This window comes from Sesamum indicum, linkage group LG7 (genome assembly GCF_000512975.1).
Source record: "Sesamum indicum cultivar Zhongzhi No. 13 linkage group LG7, S_indicum_v1.0, whole genome shotgun sequence".
Taxonomy (NCBI): domain Eukaryota; kingdom Viridiplantae; phylum Streptophyta; class Magnoliopsida; order Lamiales; family Pedaliaceae; genus Sesamum; species Sesamum indicum.
Window position 1 is genome coordinate 2691309 of NC_026151.1, and position 26017 is coordinate 2717325.

Here is a 26017-nt window from a genome sequence, read left to right on the forward strand (position 1 = left end):
TGCAGATCAACAGAGACTACAAAAAGAGAGGTTGACTCCACGCCTAGCTTAGCTTCAACATACAAAATATGGGTCAGACTCGGTAAGCCAAACATCTTTGATAAAGAAAAAGAAAAGATCTGCATGGGCATCTTGTTTGCACTTTGCAGCAGCTTCATCAACCAAATTATTTTCAATCAATAATTTTTTTTTTATTACGATTGATGATGGATAAGTAGCAATAATAAAGTACCCCCAAGCCCAAGGGTGTAATAAACAATTTTTAATAATGTGATTCACCATGAACACAAACATTCTAACACACACTCATAATTAATTACCTAATTTGACATATAATTGTTGAAATAGTGTTAAAAACTCTTAAACATGTGATATTTTTATGCTTTGGGCTTGCAAGGATTCGATCAGATGTTAATAGAGAAATTGAGTCCACAGAGAGAAAATGGTAGACAAATGTTGGGAAAAAGAAAACTATTACAAATATACAGTATTGTTAGACGTGCCCATACTTAGTGCAACGGAAAAAAACAACAAATATGGAGGGTGGATGAATTTCCTGGAAGCAATGGTTGATTCTTGCTTTCATTTCAATCCTTATTTAGATTAGAAATGTCTCTTTCTTTAGGATATTAATTAGGAATAATAATTTTATTAGGAACCTTCCTTTTCTTTTAGAAAGGAAAGTAGTATCCTGGTTAATTAGGAAATAAAATTGGTATAAATATGTGATGTAATTCAAGATATCACATCTCATCTTTTAATCTCCGCGTTTTTATAAAAGTCTCCCTTATCTTTTTTATGCATTTTTTCATTAGCAGACTTAACTAATTTATTCATTTTTTATTAAATATACGATGAATGTTTGACTCTCATATGTTGTGATATCTAATTTGTGCTTTTTATTTTTATCCATTTGAGTATTTATGTCGTTCTCTATGCTCTTATTGCAAATAAACTGATATTTGAATGAAGGCCAGTTGTTCATTGTAAAAAATATTTATTTAACCAATTGAACTTTTAAATTTGTAATTATTTATTTAGTCTAATAACTAGTGGCAACACAAAATAGTTCATTATGTCGTAATAGTCAATTATGTTATGGGGAAAGCACAATTTCACTTAAATAAATTCTTTAGGAATTTGTTGGTTAAGAATTTGGGTTTTTTTTAAATCTTAATATTGTTGGTAAATTAAATCTTGAGAACATGCCTAGGATTGACATGTGCCACTTCATGTACTACTTCAACAAATCGTTGGACTTAATCTCTTAACGACTTGTCCTCTTTCTGTGAAATCGTTACAAGGTATGAGGCATTTTTGTGTATTTTCGTATATGGAGAAATGATCTCCAAAATATTGAGTCAATTGCTCGAGACTAGAGATAGTTTCAACAAGTAGCTAGTTAAACCATGTCAAGGCAAGCTTCAAGAATATGGTAGGAAAGATTTGGCGGTGGGCAGCGTAACTCTTATCGTACCAATATGTCTTAGCATAATAATTATCCAAGTGTTCTTGTGGGCACTGATTCCATTATATTCTAATAGGTTTGATACTTCCAGCCTACTAGGAGTGTTTTGACCGAGATGCCAAGCGAGAAAGGGCTGCGTTTTGGTGGAGCTATTGCTAATGGCAGGTAGCCGCCTCCCTCTCCCCTGGATGGAGGGAAATATTGTGGTGTCAGAGTTAATACCTCATTCTAATTACTTTTGACAATTAAATAACAAATAAATAATACCAAATATAGTGAGGTTCGGTCTAAAATTATGCCTACATCCTTGGACACCATCCAAATATATTTTTACTAAAATAAATATTATTAAAATAAAATAAACAAATTGCAAAGACAAAGAAATGCAATTGTTGAGTATGAAGAAAACCAATTGCCAAGCTTTCTGTTCATAGTATGAAGTGCTTGTGAGTTTGCCTTGCATTTCCTATGTGTGACAAATGCTAATGAGCCAAAAGTTTGACAAATCTCCACCTTGGCAAATTTTCTTAAACAATCTTGGTAGTGTCTCCAATTCAAATTTCAAATTTTGATAAGGTTGATCAAGTTCAAACAGAATTTGAATTTGATTGTAGTCACAACTTTTGTCAGCATATCAACAGAATTTTCAGTGGTCTGAATTTTTTGAATTTTAACTCCACCTTCTTCCAGAATTTCTCTCATAAAATAATATCTAGCAAAAGATCAAGTCTATCACGCAATAACAAAGCACATTGATGTTCGATATCTTTTTGTATGAGAAATTCTGGAAGAAGGTGGAATTAAAATCCAAAAGATTCGAACCACTGAAAATTCTGTTGATATGATGATAAAGGTTATGACTATAATCAAGTTCAAATTCTGTTTGGACTTAATCAACCTTGTCAAAATTTGAAAGTTGAATTGGAGACACTACTAAAATTGTTCGACAGGAAATTCGCCAAGGTGGAGATTTGTGAAGAATTTGGCTCATTTGCATTTGTCCCACATAGGAAATGTAAGGCAAACTGACAAGCATTTCCTACTATAGATAGAAAGCTCGGCAATTGGTTTTTTTTATCACAAGTATTTTTCAATAGCTCACAACGAATACCAAATAGACCAAAAAACTCTTTTATGATGTGGAAGATCATATTAAACTACAACCATAGGGCACACTAAGAAGAACCCTAAGTTCTGATACCAATTGTTATGGTATCAAAGTTATTACCTCATTCTAATTGCTATTAAAAAAAACAAGTAATTAAAATTTGATGTGATCGAATAACATCAATCACATTACGAATATAAATCAAATAGATTATGATTAGTCATTTTTTCTAAAAAATAAACATACGTCTAAATTTATTCATAGTGTAATTTAAGTCGAACTTGATTAGTTGAATTTGGACTGTTTTTCGTTTTCTCATTTTCTGAAGTTGAGTCGATATGAGACTGAAATATTACTAGAATTTAATTTTAAGTTGGTAAAAATCGTGAAATAATATCAATAATGTCTTAATTTAGCGATTAGTACTAAGATTTCATGAACAAATTCGTAATTATAGGTCAGCATATTACAGTACATGTGTGTATTTACATCATTTATATGAGTTTATTATAATTTAATTTATTATTCTATGTTGTATTATATATCGTTCGAATTGATATATTATTCAATTTATCGAAGTATTAATAAAATATTGCTAAATAAATTGTAAATATAAAATTGGGGTATGGTAAAATAAAATGAAAAATGAGAAATAGTGGGGGTCAAAGAGTGTGGTCAAATGTGTAACAGCGTCAAATATGAAGGTTACAGCTATATATCTATCTATAAAGCGCACGGAAAATTAAAGGAAAAACGAAATTGTTGTAGAAAAATAATTAGCAAAAGAGGAAAAAGGAAAAAAAATCAGAGGATCTAGGGTTCCTATCTAGGGCTTTCTTGGACTTATCCTCACTCTGTTTCTCCCTCTTCCTTTTTCTTTTTTCTTTTTTTTCTCTCTGTATCAGTTCACTCTAAATCGAAGAGCAATCGACTAAAAATTAATCGGCGTATTAGGGTTTTTTTGAAAAAGATTTGCGGCACTGGGAGTTGGCGATTTGATTGCTAAAAAGCGATTGAATTTATAAGATATATATATCTATACATTTGAGAATCGAATCAACATTTTTTTTGATTTGTTAATATGGGAGGATCGCAGAAATCAAAAAGGGTTACTTGGGCCTCCGATGTTAATCTTTGTCAGGTAAATCTTGTAAAAATCCTTAATTTCTTCTTTTTGTTCACTGTTCCTGAATAATTTTGTTATGGGATTCTCAATAAATGGAAAATGATTTAAGTTTAAAGGGTTGATAACTCCAATGGATGGTTGAATGGAAGTGTCTTGTGTTCGTCTCTTAATCCTCCCAACATTCCGTGTTCGATCCACGACTGCAACTAACTGGAAAACTCGTCGTAATTGATTTGGGATGAGTATTAACAGGAAAAGATTTTATTAATGAACCATGAAATTGACAGGTTTCTTATGTTGCACAGTGCATGTTTTTACAATTCAAATTTCTTGATACGAGTTAAATCACTTCAAGAACAAAAATGGGGAAGATAGAAAGCTAAATAGATAAGTTCAAGCTCATTAATCCTTTTGCAGTTAATTGTACTTTATCATTGTTAAGTGTTGTCTGGTATGGACTTTGCTTAAATGCGTCTCTTAATGACTATGAAGTTGAGTCTGGGATAAGGATTCAAGTACAACTGTTATTGCAACCTTATCCATGCATTGCATTCAGTAAATGAAGTTTGAGTTCGAATAAGGAGTTGAACAAAACGTAATGAGTTAATTTGTTAGAACAGCAGACAGAAATCATCTTGGAAGGTTTTTACGCCATATTTTTCTGTTGACCCTCAATCATAGAGTCTTGTGGTTGTGTAATGTAAAAAGTACATTAGTTAACAGTAGCATACCAATGAATGGTTACCATGATTGAGTCATCTCATGCAGATGCCAGGTGAGGATGGTCTCTTAAAAGTTGTTTATAAATTTCCGTTAATTTTGGAAAGATCTTGACTTATGTTCGAAGATTACACCTGGAAAATGGAAACAAATGAAAGGAAATCACATTTAATACCATTAATTTCATGTAAGTAACAATGGATGTGTGAAGGTAAACCAGGTGTAGGAAAAGGCAATAAGTACTTAAGATTGTTGAGAAGTGGGACAAGTGCCCATTTTGAGGTACATAGGAAGAGTATGGTATTTTGGAAATTAAAGAAAAGATGAAAAGGTAAAGTAGAACTAGCAATAAAAAATCTTAGTTGGTTCATTTCGTTGGTTTCTAGAAACTGAATGATTCCTTCATTAATGAAAAGTTATTACCTAGCATCCACAAAGGTTACAATAGCCAATAATTGTAAAACCAGGGGGAAAAATCACATTCTGACATTTTATTTCTCTATGGAGTGGTCCAACTGTTTAAGTTAAGCATTTTAGTGTCCGTCATTTACATTTGATAAGATGATTAGCATTGGTAACTGCCTTTAATTAACAGAAAATGATACCAGAACTCTTGCTGGTTTCATCTTAAGTCAGGTGGATATCCAGTCTGGTTATATTTTAGGTAGGATACAGCTGGCAAATTGTCAAATCTCTTTGGTTCTTGCTATCCTTTATCTTCTCTTCTATTCTTTCTCCATTTCAAAGTTCTTTAAGTGTGTCTTGAGCCTGAGTTCAGAGCAGAAATCTAAATATTATTTGCAAGCCTTGTCTGTCTAGCGTATAATCTATTCCTAGTGTTGTCATACATTAGCTACTCACTCCTAGTATATTTTGTTTAATATGATGATGCTGTGTGGGATTGCCTGCCATGTTGAACTTGAAAATTTAGAATACTCTTGAAGATGAACTGAAAATTTTCATGGTTATATACTTAGAGAAGTCTCATTAAGATTTCTATCTTGTTTCATATGGCCATTGCTGCCTGAGGAATTGTTCAATTCTTGATAAATGTTGGGTTCCATTGTCTGATGCATATAAAACAATATTGATGCTATAGGTGGCTGTTCAAGTTGTTACTTATTAGTTATGAGGCTATATGTTCTTCTCTAGTTGCAGTCCATGGGGCAGATTTTGCAAGAGCCTAATTTATATGAAAATCTTTCTTCTATTACAAAGCAGCATACTATAACCTTAGATTTCATGAGCAGCCACACTAACAAAGTGAAATTCTTAACCCTCCTTTCCTGATATCTTCTTATTTCTTGCTGTTGTAGCATTGCGAACCGAATTTTCCCGTTTAATTTCATTGGGATAAATCATACCACTTGCCCTAACGTTCTTTTAGTATATTTTAGAAACGAAATGGGTCCCTGCTCTAGTTTGCCAGATGGCCTGAATCTACATGTATTCTATTTAATTGCTGGAGTCTTCAAACATTGGATATATTGGGTTAGGATTGTACACTTCGAGTTGTTAGATTGAAAACCTTTTATATTTAAAAATAACTCCTGTGTCCCATGTTCTTTCTCATGTTTGTTACAATTCTCTTGCTTTCAAAGTTCAAAAATTCGAAGTTTCTAAATTAGGTTTATATTGTTATGCAAGTGAATTGGGTGAATAATTCTTATGGCTGCCATAAATTCATTACTTCCATAATAAAGTTGGCCTGTTGGGGAATTCTGAAGAAAAGATGTAAAGCACATGAGGGCATAACATTCCGGCATTTTCTTAAATATTTGTGTATAGTCTAATGGAATGGACGGACCTAGTAGGCTGGGGGAGTAAATTTAAGTGAGATGTGACAGGATGATTGGATTGAAACCGATGAAAGGTAGGGGGTGAGTTAGAGTTCCTATCTTTATGCCTAGTTCTGCTTGAAAATGTGCAGGTGATTGCCCTCCAGTTTTTTACTTCTTTTTTCTCCAAATCTAGAGCATTTTAGTTAAGAATGGAGTGATCAATTATACTCACCTTGTTATGGTTTATTCTAGACTCGACAATCTTCTCCTTGGAAGATGGAGAAGATTAGTGTATGACTTCTGTGATAATGGTTCATAAAAGTACCAAGAAACCTGATACGATCTATTTTCTGCATTTAGTTTATTCATGGTTCACTAGGGATTTTTATTTTTCCTGTTATTTGCATGTGGGGAAATTGGGACAGTTTGGAAACAATAAATAATGTGATTATGTGATGTGTTTATGCTGCATTTGCAATTTTCTTTGATTCTCATCCCAGCAAAAGCAAACTTCTTGCTCTTTTTCTTTTTTTTTCCCTCTCTTCACACTCATGAACCCAACACAAGCACACACCCAAGGTTCGAACATAAGACCTCTTATAGGGAAGTCTTGTGCCCGACCCATTGGGTTGTAACCCTTGGTACCTGCCTCCTTGTTTTTGAATATACTGGAGTCAGATTTTTTACTTTCTCTCCAGTATAACCTGCTTGACTAATGCAATGTGGCATGCATTATATTCATAACATGTGTGAGATACACGACTACGGTTCATCAAGAAAGGACAGTCTTTCTTGCACCTGGATTTTAGTGTCATCTTTAAGTGCTTTTTACAAGTCATAGGGGCCACTTGACCCTCCATTGGACTAATACGTTCAATTTGATAGGTGAGGCTCTTCTTGTCGGAAGAATCTCCTTCACAAGTTGGAATGGGAGCTCAAGACCATCTCCAGGCAAAGGCAATCTCAGGTGGAATGGGGTCTGATGACAATTTGCCTCCAGGTTTTGAAGGAATCCAGCCTGCAAATCCATGGATAGTAAAGCTAGCTCAAATACCATTAGCAAAATGGAAATGGCCTCCAAGAGTAAGTCGACTATTTCCATTTGACTTTGACTTTTTCATAAGGTTGTCAAAATGCAATGTTTGAAGAGGAGAGGTATTTCTTCATGTTCCCTACAGCCGTCTGCAAATCAATATTTTACGGAAAGTAGCAGAAGATGGGATTCTCTTGCTGATATTCGTATTGTGATTGTACTTGCTTATGACCATCTTATTATAGTGTTTTGTTTTGAGCCTGTGGATTGTATTTTACTTAGTTGCCCATTTTTCGAAGCCAAATCTAAAATCATGAGATAAATTCAGTGTAGATTTGGATTCAACTTCTGTCCCTTTTGTGTGAGGGCACTGTGGGATAGCAGGGGAACAAAAAGAATAAGAAAGTTTTGATTACTTGATATGTCTGTATGCGATGGATCATGGATGGAATGTTTAGCCTAAGCCTTTGGCATCCTCAAAGCAAACAGGATCACCTGTGCTGGTGCCGGGGGACATAGGAGAGTATGGTGGGGGGAGCTGGACAGATTTAGGTAGTTTTGGTGCATGTGAATTGTAATGGCCGAACTTTACTTACAAAGATGATTGATGATTATAGAGCACTTATTACATGTTATGTGGAAGCATGTCTCCTGCTACTAATACGTTTCTTCTCTGCTTTTGGCAGTTTGAAGTTGATAGCACTTGGCGAGTGGTAGCTGGGGAAGAGAGCAGAGAAATAGAAGCCCAGAATCAACGAGAAATGAGAGTTCTGGAAGCCATTTATCCACGGCCTTCAGCTATTCCTCCAAAGTGTGATGCATTCCTGTCTTTAGATGTTCCCTTTTTATTTTGCACCATGTTTTTGTTAATCTACACTTGTGTGCACTGAACATTTGGCTTTTATCCTAGCGCAGCCCTTCTGCATTAGTTGGTGCGGAAGACTCGAGTGTTAACGACCAATTCACTCCTCTGGTTCCCATAACACCAATTGAAGATGAAGATGCTACATTGGATACACCACTTAACTCCATGGCTGCAAACAGCAATCCCCTACTCTTACAGCCACAGCACTCATCTCATGCATCTTTTTCCTCTCCAGGCAGTTCGTCTATTAATCTTCATGCCAACGGTTTTCCAGCTGCCAGTGTGGAGCCCGATATTGTGGCAGCTGCACAAGCCGCATTGACTTCAGTCATGTCAAACGCCGATCAGGGAAATCTAATAGATCGTGAATTGCTCATTAAGATTCTCAGCGACCCAAAAATGATTGAGCAACTAGTTATAAACCATGCTACGCAAAATGCTCCATCATCCAGCACACAGAATATGCCATCGTCTTCCCATTTCCACAATGTTGCAGCCACTGGAGCACAGACTATTGTATCCTCCAGCACACAACATATGCCGTCATCCAACTTGTTGCCATCCATTGGAATGCAAAATGTTGCATCTTCCAGTACTCCAAGTATGCACAATACGCCGTCCACCAGCTCACAGTATATTCCTGATCTGAGGTCGCCGCCGAAGAGTTCATTTGATCCGGTCAATGTTGCTGTCAATAGAAGAGAAGCACTTTCTGCTCACGTTAGTCGGCCGGAGCTCATTGCACATTCTAGGCCTACAACAACTGGACCTTTTTACCCTCCAAGTCGGATGGGATCCATCCCCAACATAAGGCCGTCTGTCCCTGATGTCATCTCTGCACCCTCTCCATCTGCAGGAGCTCCCGTAAAAAAGGATATCAATTATTATAAGAGCCTCATTCAGCAACACGGAGGAGAAAGACGAGAGACTATGCCTCAATTTGCTCATCAAAGCAACCAACCACCAGGGTCGAGTCAAGAACCTTTGAATGTGATGAAACCAAGAGAGTCGAAACCGAAGATAATGAAGCCATGCATCTACTTCAACAGTTCGAGGGGTTGCAGAAATGGAGCTAACTGCGCCTATCAGCACGATATGTCATCCCAGCAAAGGGTCAGTAGCATTCCGGAGGTTCAGAATGCTAAGAGAGTGAAATTGGATAGAGAAATTACTGGTACATAACTATGCAATCAACATCGTCGTGTATATCTTTATTTGAGTATGGTTTTATCCCCGGCCTTATCTTTCTAATTCCACGACGAGGATGAATTCATATTTGTTTATTCATATCTGTGAGATTTTTTGCTCAAATTTTGAAGTTACAGATAATAAGCTGCTACATCTCTTTCCTTTCTTAAATTCTGTTTGATGTGGCTCCTAAAGATTTCAGATAGGGGCTCGTTTTTTGCTTTTGAACTGGTTGGACTTTTCTGAAGGAACAATATGATTTTCTCGTTCTCATGTCTTGAACCCTTCTTTATTTAAATTTATTTGGAATTCAAGTTATTTAAACACCTGAAAAATTCTTGGAGAATGAAAACTGGGAATTGTTGCCATGGCAAAGGGTGGTAGTTTTGTCGGATTTGAGACTCATCTTCCTGAATTTAGTAAGACTTGACAAAACTTGCTCTCCCATCGCCTCTTTCGGATCTGAAATTCCTTTCATCACGCCTAATCCCTCCCCTTCTCAATTGGGTCTGAACCCCATGGGTTTAATTCCCAACATTTGATTATTTTTTCTAATTTTTTCGCATAATAAACACAATCTTTTTTAAAAAAATAAAATTATTATTTTAAATACTAATTACATTATTATAATGTTAAATATATAATTTCTTGTACTAAATAAAAGCTTAAAATTTTTGAAACAGTTTAAATATATTTATAATTATCATTGAGGAGGGTTCGAAGACTGGTCTAGTATGAAACTTAGACAAGATCTGGGACCCGGCCAGACACCATACGTGTAAAGACTATGTCATCAATTTGAACAGAAATTGTCATTTGTCATACTAAATCCAATCCACCCGAAACGATTAAAAAATAGAGTTAAATGGAATGTTCTTGGTCGCATGATGTATGAATCTTGAATCACAAAATTACTCTGATATTACTTCACCAAGAACATTGTGCCTCTGTCTAAATGTTAGTATCATAGAATTTATATGACTGTTGTACATTATTACCTCAAAAACTGGTTGTTACCAAATAATCGACAAACGTCACATTCTCGACGATCAGGAAAAATTCTGTCTACGCCTCTCTCTCCCCTAGTGAAAATTTTGGCCCAGAACTACTAGAAAAGAAAGAGGAGAGAGGAGAAGGAAGAGATGTTGAAATTCTTGTCCAAGGTAAGGATCGAGTTCAATGCGCTGGACCCACGCGCAGCATCGTGTATGGAGTTCTTGGCGCAGTGCCATGCCCGCAATGCCAAAGAATCGAACCCCTCTTGCCAGGTTCAAGTCAATCGCCGAACCGACGATTCCCCGCCCAAGATCACCGTCACTTTCGTCAATGGCGTTGAGGAAACCTTCGACGCCAACTTAACGCCCGCCCAGGATATGCGCAACTCGATTCTCGAGAAGGGTCAGTATATTGAGGCGGAGCAGATGTTTCGTGAAGCTGGTGAGAAGTGGCCTGTTGATATCCCTGAAGAAGAGCTCCGACAACCGTGTGGGGGGGCCAAGGTAAGTGAGGCATTTGCTTGGACAATTCGTCGAGCAGGTGGTGCATCTATGCTTTTCTGTTGTGTTCTTGGAGTTTGTTATTTATTGCGAAATTCCAACAAATCCCTTTATCTTGACTCACAAACTATGCGTTGATTTGACTTGAACAGAAACTCCAAACGCAGTTTGTGCTTGTTCATATGATGTATCCGCACGCATCATGCTCACAACTCGACTTGTGTTGTACATGTTAAATCACTGCCACATCTTCTCTTGCTTGATTTTCCTTTGATGATTCGGATATACATGCATGGTTGGCAGTTGAATCTGCTGTTGTTGTACACTTCCACTTCAAATTCATTATTGTGTTGTTTCTTTTTGCAGAAGTGACTAAACCCCTTCCAATTTTCACTATGTCCATCAACAACATGTAAACCCTTGGAGAGGATGATAGAAACATAGCTTAGCTGCGCTTGGAGATTCATTCACTCTATACTTTATCATTTAATCAGTAAAAAAAAGTTGAGTGTTTGTTGAGATGTTGCTTCAATGCTTCTACTTCATATGGACTTGTTGCTTGGGATTCTACTTCATCTTTATATACAAGTAAGAATATGTGAAGAGCTATGCCCATTGAAATGAAGGATTTTTTATTGATTTTCTGCTCCATTCTCAATTCATGGAGATCTTCAAAGTAGTCCAAAATTATGTAATTCTTGAATGGTGGTCTTGAATTATCAATTTATTTGATTTGCTATAAATTAGTAAAAGTTAATTGGGATAAATATAGATTTTTTTTCTGGTTTTCTTGTTAATATCGATAATTTTAATAAATTTTTATTAACGGATTGACTTATTTGTTAGACGGAAATAAATCTCACAGTGTTAGATATAATTTTTCAAACCACATAGAGTGTGAATTATATCAAATCTTAGAAAGAAGAGTGTAATTATCCCCAAAATAAAATTAGAGTTGTTTAGGAAAGTAAAATAAAATGATATATATATATATATATTTCAATTAATTTTAGATGAATGTACGTATATAGAAAGGCAGAATATTATAATACTAATTCAAGAAAAGAGAAAAAGAAGAATTGAAGGCTATCTCAGAATTTTTCTGGCCAGCATTCTTTTCAGCCAGAAAACAAAACCATTCGGAAGAAACTCCAGAAACCGCTCTCCCCGCTCCATGGAGAGCTTGATCCTTCCCTGCAAAACCTTAATACCCTCAAAAATCCCAGAAAAACCCGCAAAATCCAATTCTTTATCCACAAATAACCCACCAGAACTCACCCACGATGCCTACTTGAAGCGACTGTGCAAGCTCGGCCGCCTGAGTGACGCTATTTCCTCTCTGGACTCCTGCGGTTCAACGGTAAGGCACAGCACTCTGTCTCACTTGATTGAGTCTTGTATTGACTCCAGTTCACTCGACTTATGCTATAAGCTCCATGCCAGTGTGAAGAAACTGATAAAAGAACCAGACCCTTTTATCGAAACCAAGTTGGTTGGTATGTATGCTAAATGCGGGTCTTTAGATGATGCGTTTGTGGTGTTTGAAGGGATGCGTGAAAGGAATCTGTATGCATGGTCCGCTATAATTGGGGCTTGTTCGAGGGAGAAGAGGTGGGGTGATGTGGTGGAGCTATTTTATTGGATGATGGCGGATGGTGATGTCGTTCCGGATGATTTCTTGTTTCCAAAGATTTTGCAGGCTTGTGGGAATTCTGGGGATGTGGAGACGGGGAGATTGATACACGGGATAGTCATCAAAAGCGGGAAGACTAGTGAACTTCGTGTGAAAAATTCTATTCTCGCTGTTTATGCTAAATGCGGATGTTTGACCTCTGCCAGGAGATATTTTGAAGGGATGGAAGTGAACGATAGAGTTTCTTGGAATGCAATAATTACGGGGTATTGTCAGGCAGGTAAGATAAATGAGGCACAGCAGTTGTTTGAGTTGATGCGCGAAGAAGGGCCTCAACCAGATGTGATCACCTGGAATGTATTGATCTCGAGCTGTAATCAATTGGGGAAGTGCGATGTTGCAATGAAATTGATGAATGAGATGGAGAGCAGCGGAGTAAAGCCTGATGTCTTTACATGGAGTAGTATGATTTTGGGTTTTGCTCAAAATAATCGTAGGTTGGAGGCATTAAAATTGTTTAGGGAGATGCTTCTGGCTGGGGTTGAACCAAACAGTGTAACGCTCATGAGTGCTATCTCAGCATCTTCCTCTATGAAAGATATTAGAAAAGGAAAGGAAGTCCATTCGATTGCCATAAAGATGGGGTGTGGTCAAGATGTGCTTGTGGGGAATTCGCTTGTTGATATGTATTCCAAGTGTGGGAAACTTGAGGCTGCCCGAAAGGTCTTTGATATGATCCCACAAAAGGATGTCTATACTTGGAATTCACTGATTGGAGGCTATTGCCAAGCTGGATACTGTGGCATTGCACATGATCTCTTCAAACAAATGCAAGAGTCAGATGTCTTGCCAAATGTCATCACATGGAATGTGATGATCACGGGGTACATTCAAAACGGAGATGAGGATCAGGCTATGGATCTTTTCCATAGGATGGAGAAGAATGGGGGTGTTAAGCGGGACACTGCCTCATGGAACGCTCTCATCGCTGGGTACTTGCATCATGGCGAGAAAAATAAAGCACTGGGGATCTTCCGGCAGATGCAATCTTTTGGTGTCAAACCTAATGCAGTTACTATTTTGAGCATCTTACCTGCATGCGCAAATTTAGTTGCATTCAAAAAGCTGAAAGAGATTCATTGCTGTGTTTTGCGCAGCAATTTAGAGTCTGAGCTTTCAGTGGCAAATTCTCTGATTGACACATATGCAAAGTCGGGGAATCTACAATACTCGAAAGCCATATTTGATGGAATGCCATCCCTTGATATTGTGACTTGGAACACAATGACCAGTGGTTATGTTTTACACGGATGTTTCAACGATGCGATTGATCTCTTTGAAAGCATGAGGAAACAGGATTACAGACCCAATAGAAGTACATTTGTTAGTATAATCACAGCTTATGGTCTAGCCAATATGGTTGATAAAGGGAGAGAGATTTTTTCCAAGATGACTGAAGACTATCAGATTTTACCGTGTTTAGACCATTACATAGCTATGGTAGATTTATATGGTCGTGCAGGGAATCTCGATGAAGCATTTGATTTCATCAGCAACATGGCGGTAGAACCTGATGTCCCTGTTTGGTTCGCATTCCTAACTGCCTGTTGTAGGCATGGGAATGTCAAATTGGCAATCCATGCAGGGGAAAAGTTGCTTGAACTAGAACCAGAAAATGCCTTCATACGGAGGTTGGTTTCACAACTTTATGATTTACGTGGGATTTCCAAAGATTCTTCAAAGATAAGGAGGCCTGGAATAAGAAAAGATCCTACAGAATCTCCCGAGTGGAGTTGGATTGAAGTCAAAAACATAGTTCATACTTTCGTCAGTGTTGATCGTCGTCAACTGGATGTTAAATCTCTACATTCTTGGATAGAAAGCATAGAGTTAAAAATGAAGGAACCAAAATACCATGGTGACATGCTTGGCATCCAAGAGGAAGAAAAAGATGAAACTGCTGGAGTTCATAGTGAAAAACTAGCGTTAGCCTATGCTCTGATCAAATCGTCTCAACCATTTCAGCCCATTAGAATTGTCAAGAACCTGAGAATGTGCGACCACTGCCATAGGTTTGTAAAGTTGGTCTCTAAAACACATGGCTCCGAGATATATATAAGTGACTCGAAATGCCTACACCATTTCAAACAGGGAACCTGTTCATGTGGTGACTATTGGTAGATACAACCACCACCTTAATCTCTGTCTTTAAGGTAAATTCATTTTTGTCCTTTTGGTTCCATCAGTACTATAGAGGCACCTTATAAGGGACACTGGTTTTGTCTGAAATATCAGAGCTTCTCATGAAAAAGCTGAGATAGGAATCACATAATGTGTAGTTTTCCAATGATTTTTCCCTTTGTACATATAATGACTTAAATCTTTCCAGTTAGGACACTGCTTCTTTGATGCAAATTCTTGTCAGCATGGGACTAGGGAGTGTTGTATCTTCAATCTTCCTTGTACAGATGCAATTATCATAATATTCTCTTTCTGGAATTGTGAAATACAACTATTTCTAGTTTCTTACAGTTCTATCATCTGAAAGAGTTAAGAATATAGAATCTGAAAACACAGAGAAGAAGCATCTTGGTTCACATGGCAAGTTGACAACCTAATATTAGTAGTGTTCGCACCATTTGTAGATGAAAGTGCCTTTTCCATTTCCTTTATTGAAAAGGGCCCTTGTTAAATATATGGAACTTTAACTTTTGATTCAGATCAATTTTATTCTGTCCCCACCTTAATTTCACATTTATATTACACTCAGGTTCACGAAAAATATACCTGTTCTACTACAATTGACTTTAAATATTTTTACCATTAGAAGGTGTTGTTCTATACAACCTCGATTTTATCACTTAAATAAAATCTCGTTTACCATGATTTCGAGTGTTGAACAACTAATCTTCAAATGTCAAAGTATTCCCAATTCTTGAAATTGCCACGCAACATATAGCCAGACATTGTGAAAAAGTAGAATATATGTAGATTTTTGCGTAAAAGAAAAAGAGTTTGGATATGAATTATCATCAAGCTCAATTTTTGTTGCTCCATAATTTGAGGCAAAATCAGCAAATCTGGGCCCCTCCATACGTAATCTACGTACACGTGTGCGGTTCTCAGAAGCCGACCGACAACCTAATACCAAGTTTAGTATCTAAATTTCTTCTTGGTTTTACATTAGTTAATGTCCTAATTGACTTTCTTTAATCTTTTCTCTTCCACCACTTGCTCACTCACTCCAATCTACACTGCTCTCTTAAGTTACTAACTTCACTGCTGCTGCTGTTCCTCTCCCTCTCTCTCTCTCTCTCTCTCTCTCTCTCTGAATTACCATTTCTACCTCAAGTTTAGGATTGAGTGGGCAGAAATCTCTCTGAATTACCATTTCTACCTCAAGTTTAGGATTGAGTGGGCAGAAACAGGCAAGAAGAATGGGTTCTGTTTCTTTGAAAATAGGAGATGGAACAGCAAGATTCAAGAGGGCATCAATGTGTTCCTCGGCTGTAAACTTTCTTATGCTTTTTTCAGTAATCACCACAAATCTTTTTGCTTTGTACGCTTTCACATACCGCCCCACAACTCTTCACCATCACAACTATCCCAAGAACATTTCTTTGATCTCAGAGAAAGTAAGTCTAATCCTTAGACAGATTGAATCTTCGCAAAACAAGCTATCCCAGATGGAGAAAGAGCTCTTAGGGTACAAAAGCATCGATCTTTCAGGGCCCAACATCGCGAACGAGCTTAAAGAGTTCTTAAACCGCCATCAACTGCCATTGGGAAAAGATTCAAGAACTGGAATCACCGAAATGGTGGCATCCGTGGGGCATTCTTGTGAGAAATCTGTGGATTTGCTGTCTCAATTCATGAGTTATAAAGTTAATGGGCCTTGTCCTGATGATTGGAGTCTTGGCCAGAAGCTGATTCTTCAGGGATGTGAGCCTTTGCCTAGGAGGAGATGCTTTGCCAAGATAATTCCCAAGGTGGCTTTGCAGCCTTTTCCTGTTTCGCTTTGGAAAAATGTTAGTGAAAAGATTTACAGTTGGAGTGGTTTAGGATGCAAGAATCTTGCTTGTCTGAATAGTAAGAAATTGAATAGGGATTGTGCTGGTTGTTTTGATATTGTTCGTGGTTATGAGACACAGAAATATATTAAGGCTCGAAGCAAGAATGATTTCCTTATTGATGATGTTCTGGCTATGGGGAGTGGTGGGATCAGGATTGGATTCGATATCGGTGGTGGTTCGGGGACTTTTGCTGCTAGAATGGCTGAGAGAAATGTGACCGTGGTCACTGCCACTCTGAATGTGGATGCACCATTCAATGAATTCATTGCAGCCAGGGGCCTTTTCCCCTTGTATTTTAGCTTGGACCAGAGGTTTCCATTTTATGGTAATGTGTTTGATTTAGTTCACGCAGGGAACGGACTGGATGTGGGTGGTCGACCAGAGAAATTAGAGTTCTTGATGTTTGATATCGACCGTGTACTTAGGGCAGGCGGACTGTTTTGGTTGGACAACTTTTATTGCTCCACCGATGACAAGAAAAGGGCTCTAACTCGTTTGATTGAACGGTTCGGATATAAAAAGTTAAAGTGGGTGGTGGGAGAGAAAATCAATGGTTCGGGCAAATCAGAACTTTACCTGTCAGCTGTTCTGCAGAAACCGGTAAGGGTATAGTGAAAACAAATTCTCCTGGGAAATAGAGGAGCTGAGAGTAGGTTTGCAGCAGCAGTGCTTGTTCCATACTGTAGAATTCAACCAATTCCATTACTTTACATGCTCATGATTTCTTGGCAATGTGAAATAATTGAAGGGCAATGGCTGACCAAATGGTTTATTTGCAACTAAAGAGGTGCAATTCTCTGCAGTATGGTCCGGTAGCTTTTCCCTCTGCCATATTTACATCACTCATATGCTAATAGACAGTTAGAGAGTAATAGCTTTTTGTGATTCAAATCTTATTTGATGTTGTAACATTTGGATTTTTGGTATGAGCTGATAAAAATGCATTTGCAGTATTCTTGGTTTAAAACTGGAGAACGCCTTATACCAGCAGATGTATCTCTTTTTGAGAATGCAACATAGTGTCCAGATAGAAAATAAAGTTCATACAGGCATGAATCTTAATAAAGATTCTGTTAGATTTGGAGTTAGGACTGCATGGTGATTCAGACAGCAAGCTTCTCATATGTGCTTTGGCTTTGTTACTGTTTCTTTACGTAGTTGGATGAGCCAAACAATGTTAAATCGTCTAAGGGTTTGTCTCATATTCGAGCAGCATTTTACTCCACCTGAAAAGGATTCCTCTCAGAAGTGAAGCCAAGAACATGGAAGGATGAGGAATTTATTGCAGCCTTATTTATTCCAAATCTTCTGTTGCTAGTTTTATGCATGCTAGTTTCATTGGAGAAACGAACTAGTAAACTATCATAATGCATATTAAATAGCTGAAAGACGTGTTTTTTCTCAGAGTTCTGCCCAATACATAACAATAATAGCAGCTTTACAACCACATGTAAAACCCAATCTCTATTACAGCACGACCTAGGATTCATCGAACCTTATGAGCGCATGGCACTCTAGGCTTCAGCAAAATCTTCAGATCCTCTGGTCCAAGAATAAATGGTTAGCTAGAGCCATCTCTATCACAGCCAACTTCTGAGGTTAAGCCTTTAACGCCTTGCCCTACAGAGTTTAAAAGCTGCATTCCCTCTTCACCCATCTGCTGAACTTCCGATGGCGATAGAATTCTAATGCATTTTACGCAGCCCACAAATTCCCTACAAATACAAGTCGCAAAAATTGATTAACTTTCAGTTTAAATATGGTAATGTAATAAGCTATTGGTGATAATTAACTCGGGCAAAGATTAGAGAACTTACTCCCAAGGATCGTCACCAACAAGAAGAACATCATTTTCAAAATCCACATAGACCAGCTTCCATCCAGAAGCCAAGTCATTGAGCAAGCCCTCAAGACCGAACATGCGCTCGATTGCAAAACGTAGTTCATCATAAGTTTTAAAACTCGAGACATCGATCGACCTTCCAACAGATCCGGCCTTTTGAATCTGTGAAATATATTTGATCAGCAAGAAGTACAAGTGTGTGAATGAGATTGTCATCCAACTTCGTTATTATTTATGACTAATGATTTCTAGTAAATAACATAAACATGTTTACCTTGGTATAAGTTCGGAACCTTGGAGTTACTTGCTGCCATGAGGTATGCTGCAAAAGATTGTTGTCATCAAAATCCACATTACTTGAAGATGCTCCACCTGAGTTGTCCGCGTATTCTTGCAGAGAGAATGTCTGAGAATCTGCCAGGCTGACTGATGTAATCTGGGATTGAACATCTTGATTTGAGCAGAAGTTCCCCACAAGATAATCAGAAGGACTATGGAAATCGGCATTCTTTATCGTACAAAAATCATCCAAGACTATGCTGGAAACAGAAGGATCAATCACTGTGCTTCCACTGTTACTACCATCAAGATTGAGACAGCTATATATGTCACTCTGGTTGTGGTTCTCATCTGACAAGTCTTTCAGACCACATGAACCATACTGAAAGTTTTGATGAGGCAACAAGATAGGGAGATCAGCTTGGGAAACGCATTTAGCATCATTAAACTGAGAATCCCACAATTCTTGGCCTACTGAAGGCAGCACAGTATAAGCAGTGCACGATGTTGTAGAAGGCTGATCAGATTTCTTAATCATGGTCAAAGATCCTGGATTTCTAAACGATCCAGATGGAGAAGAATACATCGGAGAATACGAGCTAAACTCAACTTGTCCGGGGCATTGGAGCAAGGCATTTGCACTGGCAGTCTCCACTTGGGATGGATCAATTTGTTGAGTTTGAATACTGTGAGAGTCTAACCGTGATTGACTGATCCATCCACTTGTTTGCAAGGGTAATGGACCATTGTTCTGATCCATGCCTGCAAAATCGTTTATGAGATTGTGGGGATTTGTGGGCTTCACAGGCAGTTTTTCTTCATTGCACTGTCCCTGTGTCTGAAAGTGGCTTAACTGATCTGAAGCAAGTACAGGTTCTACTTTTGTCAACTCAGAACTAGTTCCTGAAGATGTTTGGTTTTCAAGTTTGTCAGTCTGTGCTGGTTTTCCTGGTAGTAAAATACCCGAGTTTGTTATGTGATGGATTTCTCCTTGCGGAAACCCATCTGGAGTGATCAACTCAGGTTTCTGCTTGACTGCTGATTGCATCAGAGATGTTGCTTCTTGCCTTGCAGCGTCCTTGGCCTCTTGCATAGGAGGTGCAATGTTCCCAGGAGAGATTACTCTTTGAGGTTTTACGAGCATCTTCATTAGCTGATCTGACCACAGGCTGGGTATTGAGGGACATTGAAAATCACCAGGTGAACTGTCAGGAACTCGGAGGAAAGGCCTATTTATCAATGTGTCCCATTCTGTTTGTGCCCCTGATACCGAAAAACTACAATTACTAGGTGCATCATCAAGACATGTAAAAGAAATCATTTTGAATTTAGAATACTACCAATGAAGGCAGAGTGGAAAGGGCGCTTGAGATTGGCAGTTAGGGATGGAAATATAAAGAGACTCTCAGGAGTCTCAATTTCCCATGGGCTAACTCGATTTCGCTTATCCCCACACCCGGGCTCGTCCCATTCAACCTGTTATTAAGGACAAGTCTTTGATCAAAAGGATACCAATCAAGAGAGTATTGCTGAAGGAATTCAAGTACTCTGAGATGTTTGCATAACGTTTACATCATAAATATGGATATGCTCAAGCAATCTTAACATAAATTACAACCTGAAGACTACGCCATTTTGAGTTGGGCCATCTCAGTGGATCTAGGTCGCTTATACCGGTAATTGTGCCCATGTATCTGTAGTGAAAGAACACAATAGACAGGATAAAAAGAATTGAAGTGAGCTAGCCTCATATGAAAACTGCTTATCTGATCCTAATAGATATGAAATTACCTTCTTTTACTGGATTCTTCAGTTTCAAACATCATACCGAATCTCATACCGATGGAGAGCTGTGTACCATAAACAGTTTTTCGATATTTGGCAAATGGAATGACGAACTCTGAGGGGCATGCCCTGCAAAATATAATAATGATTACAGGATAATCTACTCGGAAAAGATTAAAGCAAAGCAGCTCAGTCAAAAAGACGACCACGAAATTTTATTTTTTCAACTAAAGGAGACGCACTAAGATTAAGTGTATCTCAGAAACCTTGGATTGTAGAAGATCGTAAATGGGCTTCTACTAGCAGCAGCATGAGCAGCAGCAGCAAGGATTCCTATGTGCATGCTATCAGCAGACAATACTGAAGATGGCAAAGCTGCTTGCTGGCGGTTAACACGTCTTACTCCCAGCAAAAGTTGGGATTTTTCATCTCTGTATCAGGAATTGGAGCAAAATTGCAGTAATGCACTACAGGGGGAAGATCAATCATAAACAGTATGAAATTAATCATAATCATAGGATCAGATGGGAAAGGATTGTTGAGGTGTGAAGGCAAATTTAATCACTTCTAAACAGGGGGGACGTTAGCCAGATAATGGACGTAGGATAATCAATCATATTGCTCCAAATTACCTGATGAAGAGAACTGAATCACCGGCTCTAAGCCGCTTTGCACCAACAAACATACTCCAACCAGTTGTGAGGAGGTGTCGCTTTGGCTGCCCTAAATAAAGTAAAATACAGCAAGGTAAGATTTGAAGACACCATCCAAGAGGACAAGAGTGGGAGAATATAAATGGAAACAATTACAAGATTTCTCGACTGAACTTGAGCCACATCGGTTCTTTTTGTAAGAAGGCCCAGAACTAAATAAATTTCAGAAGCCAAAAATGGGGAAGTACAAATAGAGAAACTAAACTGAATGAATCAAAAACATCACAGGACACTTACCCCGGTATATATGACGAAAGGTCCACGTATTATCATGCAGATCACGGACAACAAGTTCTTGAGTGGGAGGCTGCATCGAGTAATCCTGAAACAGACATTAAGAAGATTAAATTGGTAAACGGATATCACATGATGGTAATTACACATCACAAACTAACAATAGAATCCTATCCAGATATAAATAAAGAAACAAATTTAGCTAGCCAAATAACAGTAACCGTACTAATTGTGGAAAGAGCTTTTCTGCAGCCCTCCGTGGAACGGAGAAGCCACCATGTGTGCTTGTATCGCTAGCCGTCAAAGTTTTGCAGAAGAATTCAGTTGGATGTTTACTGGGCTTCAGTCCAAAGTCGGGTATAGGAATGACGTCTTTTTCCTGAAACAGAAGTAGAATATAGAATCACAACAATGCAATCATCTAAAGAATGAGCTCTTAGCCATTTTTTCAGAAGCTTCTTGATGAAAAGCATTCCACAAGGAAATGCTAGTTAAATTCTTTCCATGCATACTTACAGAATTTACAGGCTGGAGGCTCATTTGTGCATAGATCTCATCTGTATCTTTGTCTGCCTATTGATCAGAAGCAGTTGAAAACGTAAATTTTCCAGATTACAAAAGCTAGCTCATATTTCAGGATAAAATATAGCCTTTCTATTTTAACCCAACAGATTGAAAATTTGAAAATAAATAGATAATTGATGGGAAGTATGTACATGGAGTGTAACATTGTGAACTTGGCACAACAACTGAGGGGGGAGATTTGGATAGTTGGGTATCTGTGCCGTTGCTGTTCTATTAGTCGAAACCGCAACCTGTTGCAACGAATGAGGAGCTCATTAGTATATATGTATCAGTGTTGAACTTGTATGCCATCTCTGGAGAAATGCTCCTGAAGACCGAATTCTGACAATGAAGAATCACATGGATGATTACAGCAATAATCGGTTCTTACTGGTCTTGTAAACTAATCATTCCAATTTCACCTCATTTCAGTTACACAGACTCCCAGTTGCTGATTTGTACAAGAGCAGAAACATAAGTGAATTTAAGGCCATACATCTAGTTCAACTTTTTTCCTAAAAAAAACAAAGGCCGCATTCTTTCTAAGATAACTAACATTACCGAATATCTTAGTCGAACAAGAACAGTAGTTAAGCATCAAAGCACTTAATAATGCCCGAGATTTTGTAAAGGTTTGAGAATGAACAAACCTGTTCACTGTGTCCTTGTGGAAAATAATAGACAAGGCTTCCAACCTGAGGCAAGGTGACCAGTGGACCGGCACAAGCATGCCATAACTCAGAATTTATCTGCTTCCTCACTCCTATCATAAACAAGCATCAATAGATAAAAACATCACAAGAAATTGACTAAAATACTTCATTCTAGGTGTTTGTTTCAATGGATTGCCTCTAGTTCCCTACTGAAACTTATACAAAACAAAGGCACACTACACACACACACACACATGTAAAAAAACAGAGAAAATCAACTGACCATTATGATCCTGCATTTCTTTCAACAGTTTCATCCCTTCAAGTAGATTATGTGAACCACTGACCACCAAACCTCCTGGTTTGAGCTTTTCTTCAACAGAAGCCATGTATGTATGTATCCTCTATCCCTTTTATCTGTGCTTCAACCCCCAAAATCTAAAGAACCCATCTTCTCATTCAACCAGTTACACCAACCATCAAGATTGAATTTTCTCCCACAAAAAGGAGGGAGGGGGAGAACAGCCCACTTCAAGAAAATTCACATACTCTTATTCATCAGCAGCAGAAGAGGGGGGGACACCTTAAAGAAATCACCCAGTAATTCTTGGAAGTACAGAGGAATAAAGCCAAGACAGTTATTCAGAGAATCTAGTAGCATGAGAGGAACCAATCAAAGAGAGCATGCCCTAAAAATCCAAAACCCAATGAACAAAATATACAGTGATGAAGCACTGGAAAATCTATGTGGGGCTTCCCCCTTCTTCTCACTCAGTCACAGTCCATCAACAGCAAGATGGGTAAAGTTAAAAACCAAGAAATTATACACACAAAAAAAACTTAGAGGGGTCAGTTTTTATGCATCAAAGCACGCGGACCAAAGCATGAGTGGTCGGATTATCAAGTGTTCCCCCCCTTTTCCCCACCTCTTTTTTCCCTTTATACTCTTCTAAAAAGAAATTGACCTTTCAATTGAAGAGTGCCCTTTTATGAGAAAAAAAGAAAAAAAGCCTCCAACTTTGCCTTTCTCAATCAACATAAAACCAAAAGTCTCAATCTTTTTCCTCTCTCTCTCTCTCTCTCTCTCTCGTTCACATTACTCTTTCACTGTTTTCTGCCCGTATAAGTCTCAACCTGCAAAGGGATGGGCTTCAAGAACTGGGCAAGAGCGTGCATGCTCCTAACCTGCGCACACACTTGCTGAAAATGGTCGATTCTGTTGCAGCTTTAGGCTGAGAAATTCAGTAAGCTGAGGAAATGAATAAAGAAATGTGCATATGCAGAGGCAGAGCAGTGCTATTCCCACACGAAATCCTACTACTCATACTCATACTCATGTTCACCACAGACAATGACTCACGTATTATTATTAAATATTAGCAATAAAATAAACAAGCTTGTCTTGTATAAACAAACTACTCTCAGTATATGTATAAATTATTACAAGAATTTATACGAATGTGTGTAATGTTCTCTATCTTTTAAGTTTTCTTTGACTTAGCAAAATAAGTTAAATAGAGCAGCCCTTCATTTTATATCTTTATTTGAATAATGCTACCCATTTTCTCCCTTCACTACAAAGTTACATGCTTCTCTTTTTCTTGAGTAAATCAATTACAATTACTTTATAAATTTTAATTATTAATAATCAAAATATCATATTTGTGTAAATAATAAATAACTATTATTAAAATAAATCAAATTACATTATTAGTGGAACTCGAATCATGACCTTTTGATCATAAAATCTCAATTTTGCTAACTAAACAACACCTCATTGACTATCTTGATTTTTCTCATAATGATATTATATATTGTATTTTATATAACACGTATCATATGTATATATATAAAAGAAATTATGATTTTTAACAAATTTTTTATTTAAATTATGTGACTATACTATTTATTAGGGGAGAGCGCTTGCAGTAATTATCATCGATGGAAGAATATGAATTATCTAAGATATACTTATATCTATACTTAGTTTTTGCATAAATAATCATCGTTTTCTATTAATTAGTCTTATTAATAACTTTTTATTCATACACATGTAGAGTTAATTAATTCTATTGATTTCTGATCAGTTATTCAACTTTTAATTTTTATTTAATCAAATAGATATAACAAAAAGAAATAATAGAATTAATTATACACGGTGTGTTTCAGTATATATTGAATACAATATAATAAAAACATATATATATTTTACTTTTCTATTTCTTTTTTAGTAATAATTACGAGGGGAAAAAAAGGAAAAAAATCAAGATATTATAATTTTATATAATTGTAAAGAAGAGGGGGGGGGGGAATCAGGTGAAGACAAGGGGAGGCGTATTTTAGCACGTGGGTTACGAGGTAGGTTGCAAAAGGGTCTCTTTCCGATGGTGTGTTGGGGGATTCGAGACTGAGACTTTTTTATGCTACTTCCTATTCTTCTTCTTCTTCGCCCTTTTATTTCCAAATCCGATTTCAGGAGAGTCGTGATATCTCATTCTCACGTTTTCAGATATGTTGACCGTTGGGCACGCGTGTGGTTCACGATAAATTAATTAATCATACGGCGCATTTTACCTACTACAGCCCTCAAATGCTGCCGTGCTCTTCTATCAACCCATTGCTTAGCTTAGCTTCAAATAATTGTTTTTCTTCAAGAAACAAAAATAAATTGATTGTGGTCTCTATCTTAGCTATTTTATCTACAAATTACAAAACAATATTTCTCAATATAATATCAATTATTTAATATAATTCAAATGTTAATTTCACCGTAAAAAAATAAATTATTCACTCCATTATAAATCACTGAAATGTTAAAATCATGACAAATTAACAGTATATACTATTGTTTAAGAAAATCGATTCGAAAACTAATTATGATCAATCAATATTTGTCATAATTTTTAGCTATAACTGATACATTTATCTAATTTCCAAATAAGTTCATCATAATTTTAATAATAGTTATAAATAGTTACATTTACACCCCTTGATGTTTGATTTATTTATATGAACCATCTCTATTTTTTGTATAATTACATAAAGCAGTCAAAAAATATGAGTAGTTTGTGTAATATTTGTGATAGTTTTGTAGGACATATGTGTAATTTTTAAAAAGGCATGGATGATTTGGGTGAATAGACTATATATCAGGGAGTGTAGATGTAATTATCCATAATAATTATTGACTACTTATATATAGTTGATATTAATAATTAATGTATATTAATTTTTGAAAGTTAAAAATTAAAATATAATTATAATCAATTCATATAAAAAATAAAAGAGAGAGAGAGAGCGAATGACATTTTTGTCAATCTGGTGCGTAATAGATGGGACATGCAATGTGCATGATTTTGCAAATGTTAAATATCTATAGTAGACGTGAAAAACAAAAACTTGTCAACGTAAGGTGATGAATTAATGTCCTTGCCACATTGTTAAATCCATGCTAA

The 26017-nt window shown here is 37.1% G+C and overlaps 5 protein-coding genes across 6 annotated transcripts; 4 read left to right on the forward strand and 1 right to left on the reverse strand.

Annotated features, from left to right (window-relative positions):
• LOC105166012 (zinc finger CCCH domain-containing protein 6) lies at positions 3330 to 9442 on the forward strand. Its single transcript, XM_011085200.2, has 4 exons — positions 3330 to 3717; positions 7089 to 7286; positions 7923 to 8047; positions 8152 to 9442. Exons 1-4 carry the CDS (start codon positions 3658 to 3660, stop codon positions 9281 to 9283), a joined length of 1515 nt encoding a protein of 504 aa, XP_011083502.1. The 5' UTR covers positions 3330 to 3657; the 3' UTR covers positions 9284 to 9442.
• LOC105166013 lies at positions 10150 to 11472 on the forward strand. Its single transcript, XM_011085201.2, has 2 exons — positions 10150 to 10788; positions 11152 to 11472. Exons 1-2 carry the CDS (start codon positions 10432 to 10434, stop codon positions 11155 to 11157), a joined length of 363 nt encoding a protein of 120 aa, XP_011083503.1. The 5' UTR covers positions 10150 to 10431; the 3' UTR covers positions 11158 to 11472.
• On the forward strand, positions 11794 to 14833 carry LOC105166014 (pentatricopeptide repeat-containing protein At1g19720). Of its 2 annotated transcripts, XM_011085203.2 has the most exons (2): positions 12007 to 12145; positions 12229 to 14833. In XM_011085203.2, exon 2 carries the CDS (start codon positions 12284 to 12286, stop codon positions 14597 to 14599), a length of 2316 nt encoding a protein of 771 aa, XP_011083505.1. In that variant the 5' UTR covers positions 12007 to 12145; positions 12229 to 12283; the 3' UTR covers positions 14600 to 14833. The 2 variants fall into 2 exon arrangements, with proteins under 2 accessions (XP_011083504.1, XP_011083505.1); XM_011085202.2 differs by having other exon boundaries at positions 11794 to 14833.
• LOC105166016 lies at positions 15633 to 17444 on the forward strand. The gene has a single exon (XM_011085204.2). It carries the CDS (start codon positions 15856 to 15858, stop codon positions 17101 to 17103), a length of 1248 nt encoding a protein of 415 aa, XP_011083506.1. The 5' UTR covers positions 15633 to 15855; the 3' UTR covers positions 17104 to 17444.
• LOC105166017 (auxin response factor 5) lies at positions 17893 to 23872 on the reverse strand. The gene is made up of 14 exons (XM_011085205.2): positions 22846 to 23872; positions 22560 to 22672; positions 22062 to 22160; positions 21862 to 21918; positions 21572 to 21724; positions 21349 to 21433; positions 21031 to 21121; positions 20665 to 20829; positions 20405 to 20527; positions 20232 to 20307; positions 19954 to 20089; positions 18609 to 19876; positions 18309 to 18496; positions 17893 to 18206 (listed from the first exon to the last, which is right to left on the reverse strand). Exons 1-14 carry the CDS (start codon positions 22949 to 22951, stop codon positions 18053 to 18055), a joined length of 2814 nt encoding a protein of 937 aa, XP_011083507.1. The 5' UTR covers positions 22952 to 23872; the 3' UTR covers positions 17893 to 18052.

Coding starts and splice junctions, on each gene's coding strand:
- LOC105166012 (XM_011085200.2), top strand. CDS start 3,658: ATGGGAGGATCGCAGAAATCAAAAAGGGTTACTTGGGCCTCCGATGTT. Junction 3,718..7,088: donor CCGATGTTAATCTTTGTCAG/GTAAATCTTGTA, acceptor TCAATTTGATAG/GTGAGGCTCTTCTTGTCGGA. Junction 7,287..7,922: donor AATGGAAATGGCCTCCAAGA/GTAAGTCGACTA, acceptor TGCTTTTGGCAG/TTTGAAGTTGATAGCACTTG.
- LOC105166013 (XM_011085201.2), top strand. CDS start 10,432: ATGTTGAAATTCTTGTCCAAGGTAAGGATCGAGTTCAATGCGCTGGAC.
- LOC105166014 (XM_011085202.2), top strand. CDS start 11,960: ATGGAGAGCTTGATCCTTCCCTGCAAAACCTTAATACCCTCAAAAATC.
- LOC105166016 (XM_011085204.2), top strand. CDS start 15,856: ATGGGTTCTGTTTCTTTGAAAATAGGAGATGGAACAGCAAGATTCAAG.
- LOC105166017 (XM_011085205.2), bottom strand. CDS start 22,951: ATGGCTTCTGTTGAAGAAAAGCTCAAACCAGGAGGTTTGGTGGTCAGT. Junction 22,673..22,845: donor AGAAATGCAGGATCATAATG/GTCAGTTGATTT, acceptor TGTTTATGATAG/GAGTGAGGAAGCAGATAAAT. Junction 22,161..22,559: donor CACAAGGACACAGTGAACAG/GTTTGTTCATTC, acceptor TCGTTGCAACAG/GTTGCGGTTTCGACTAATAG.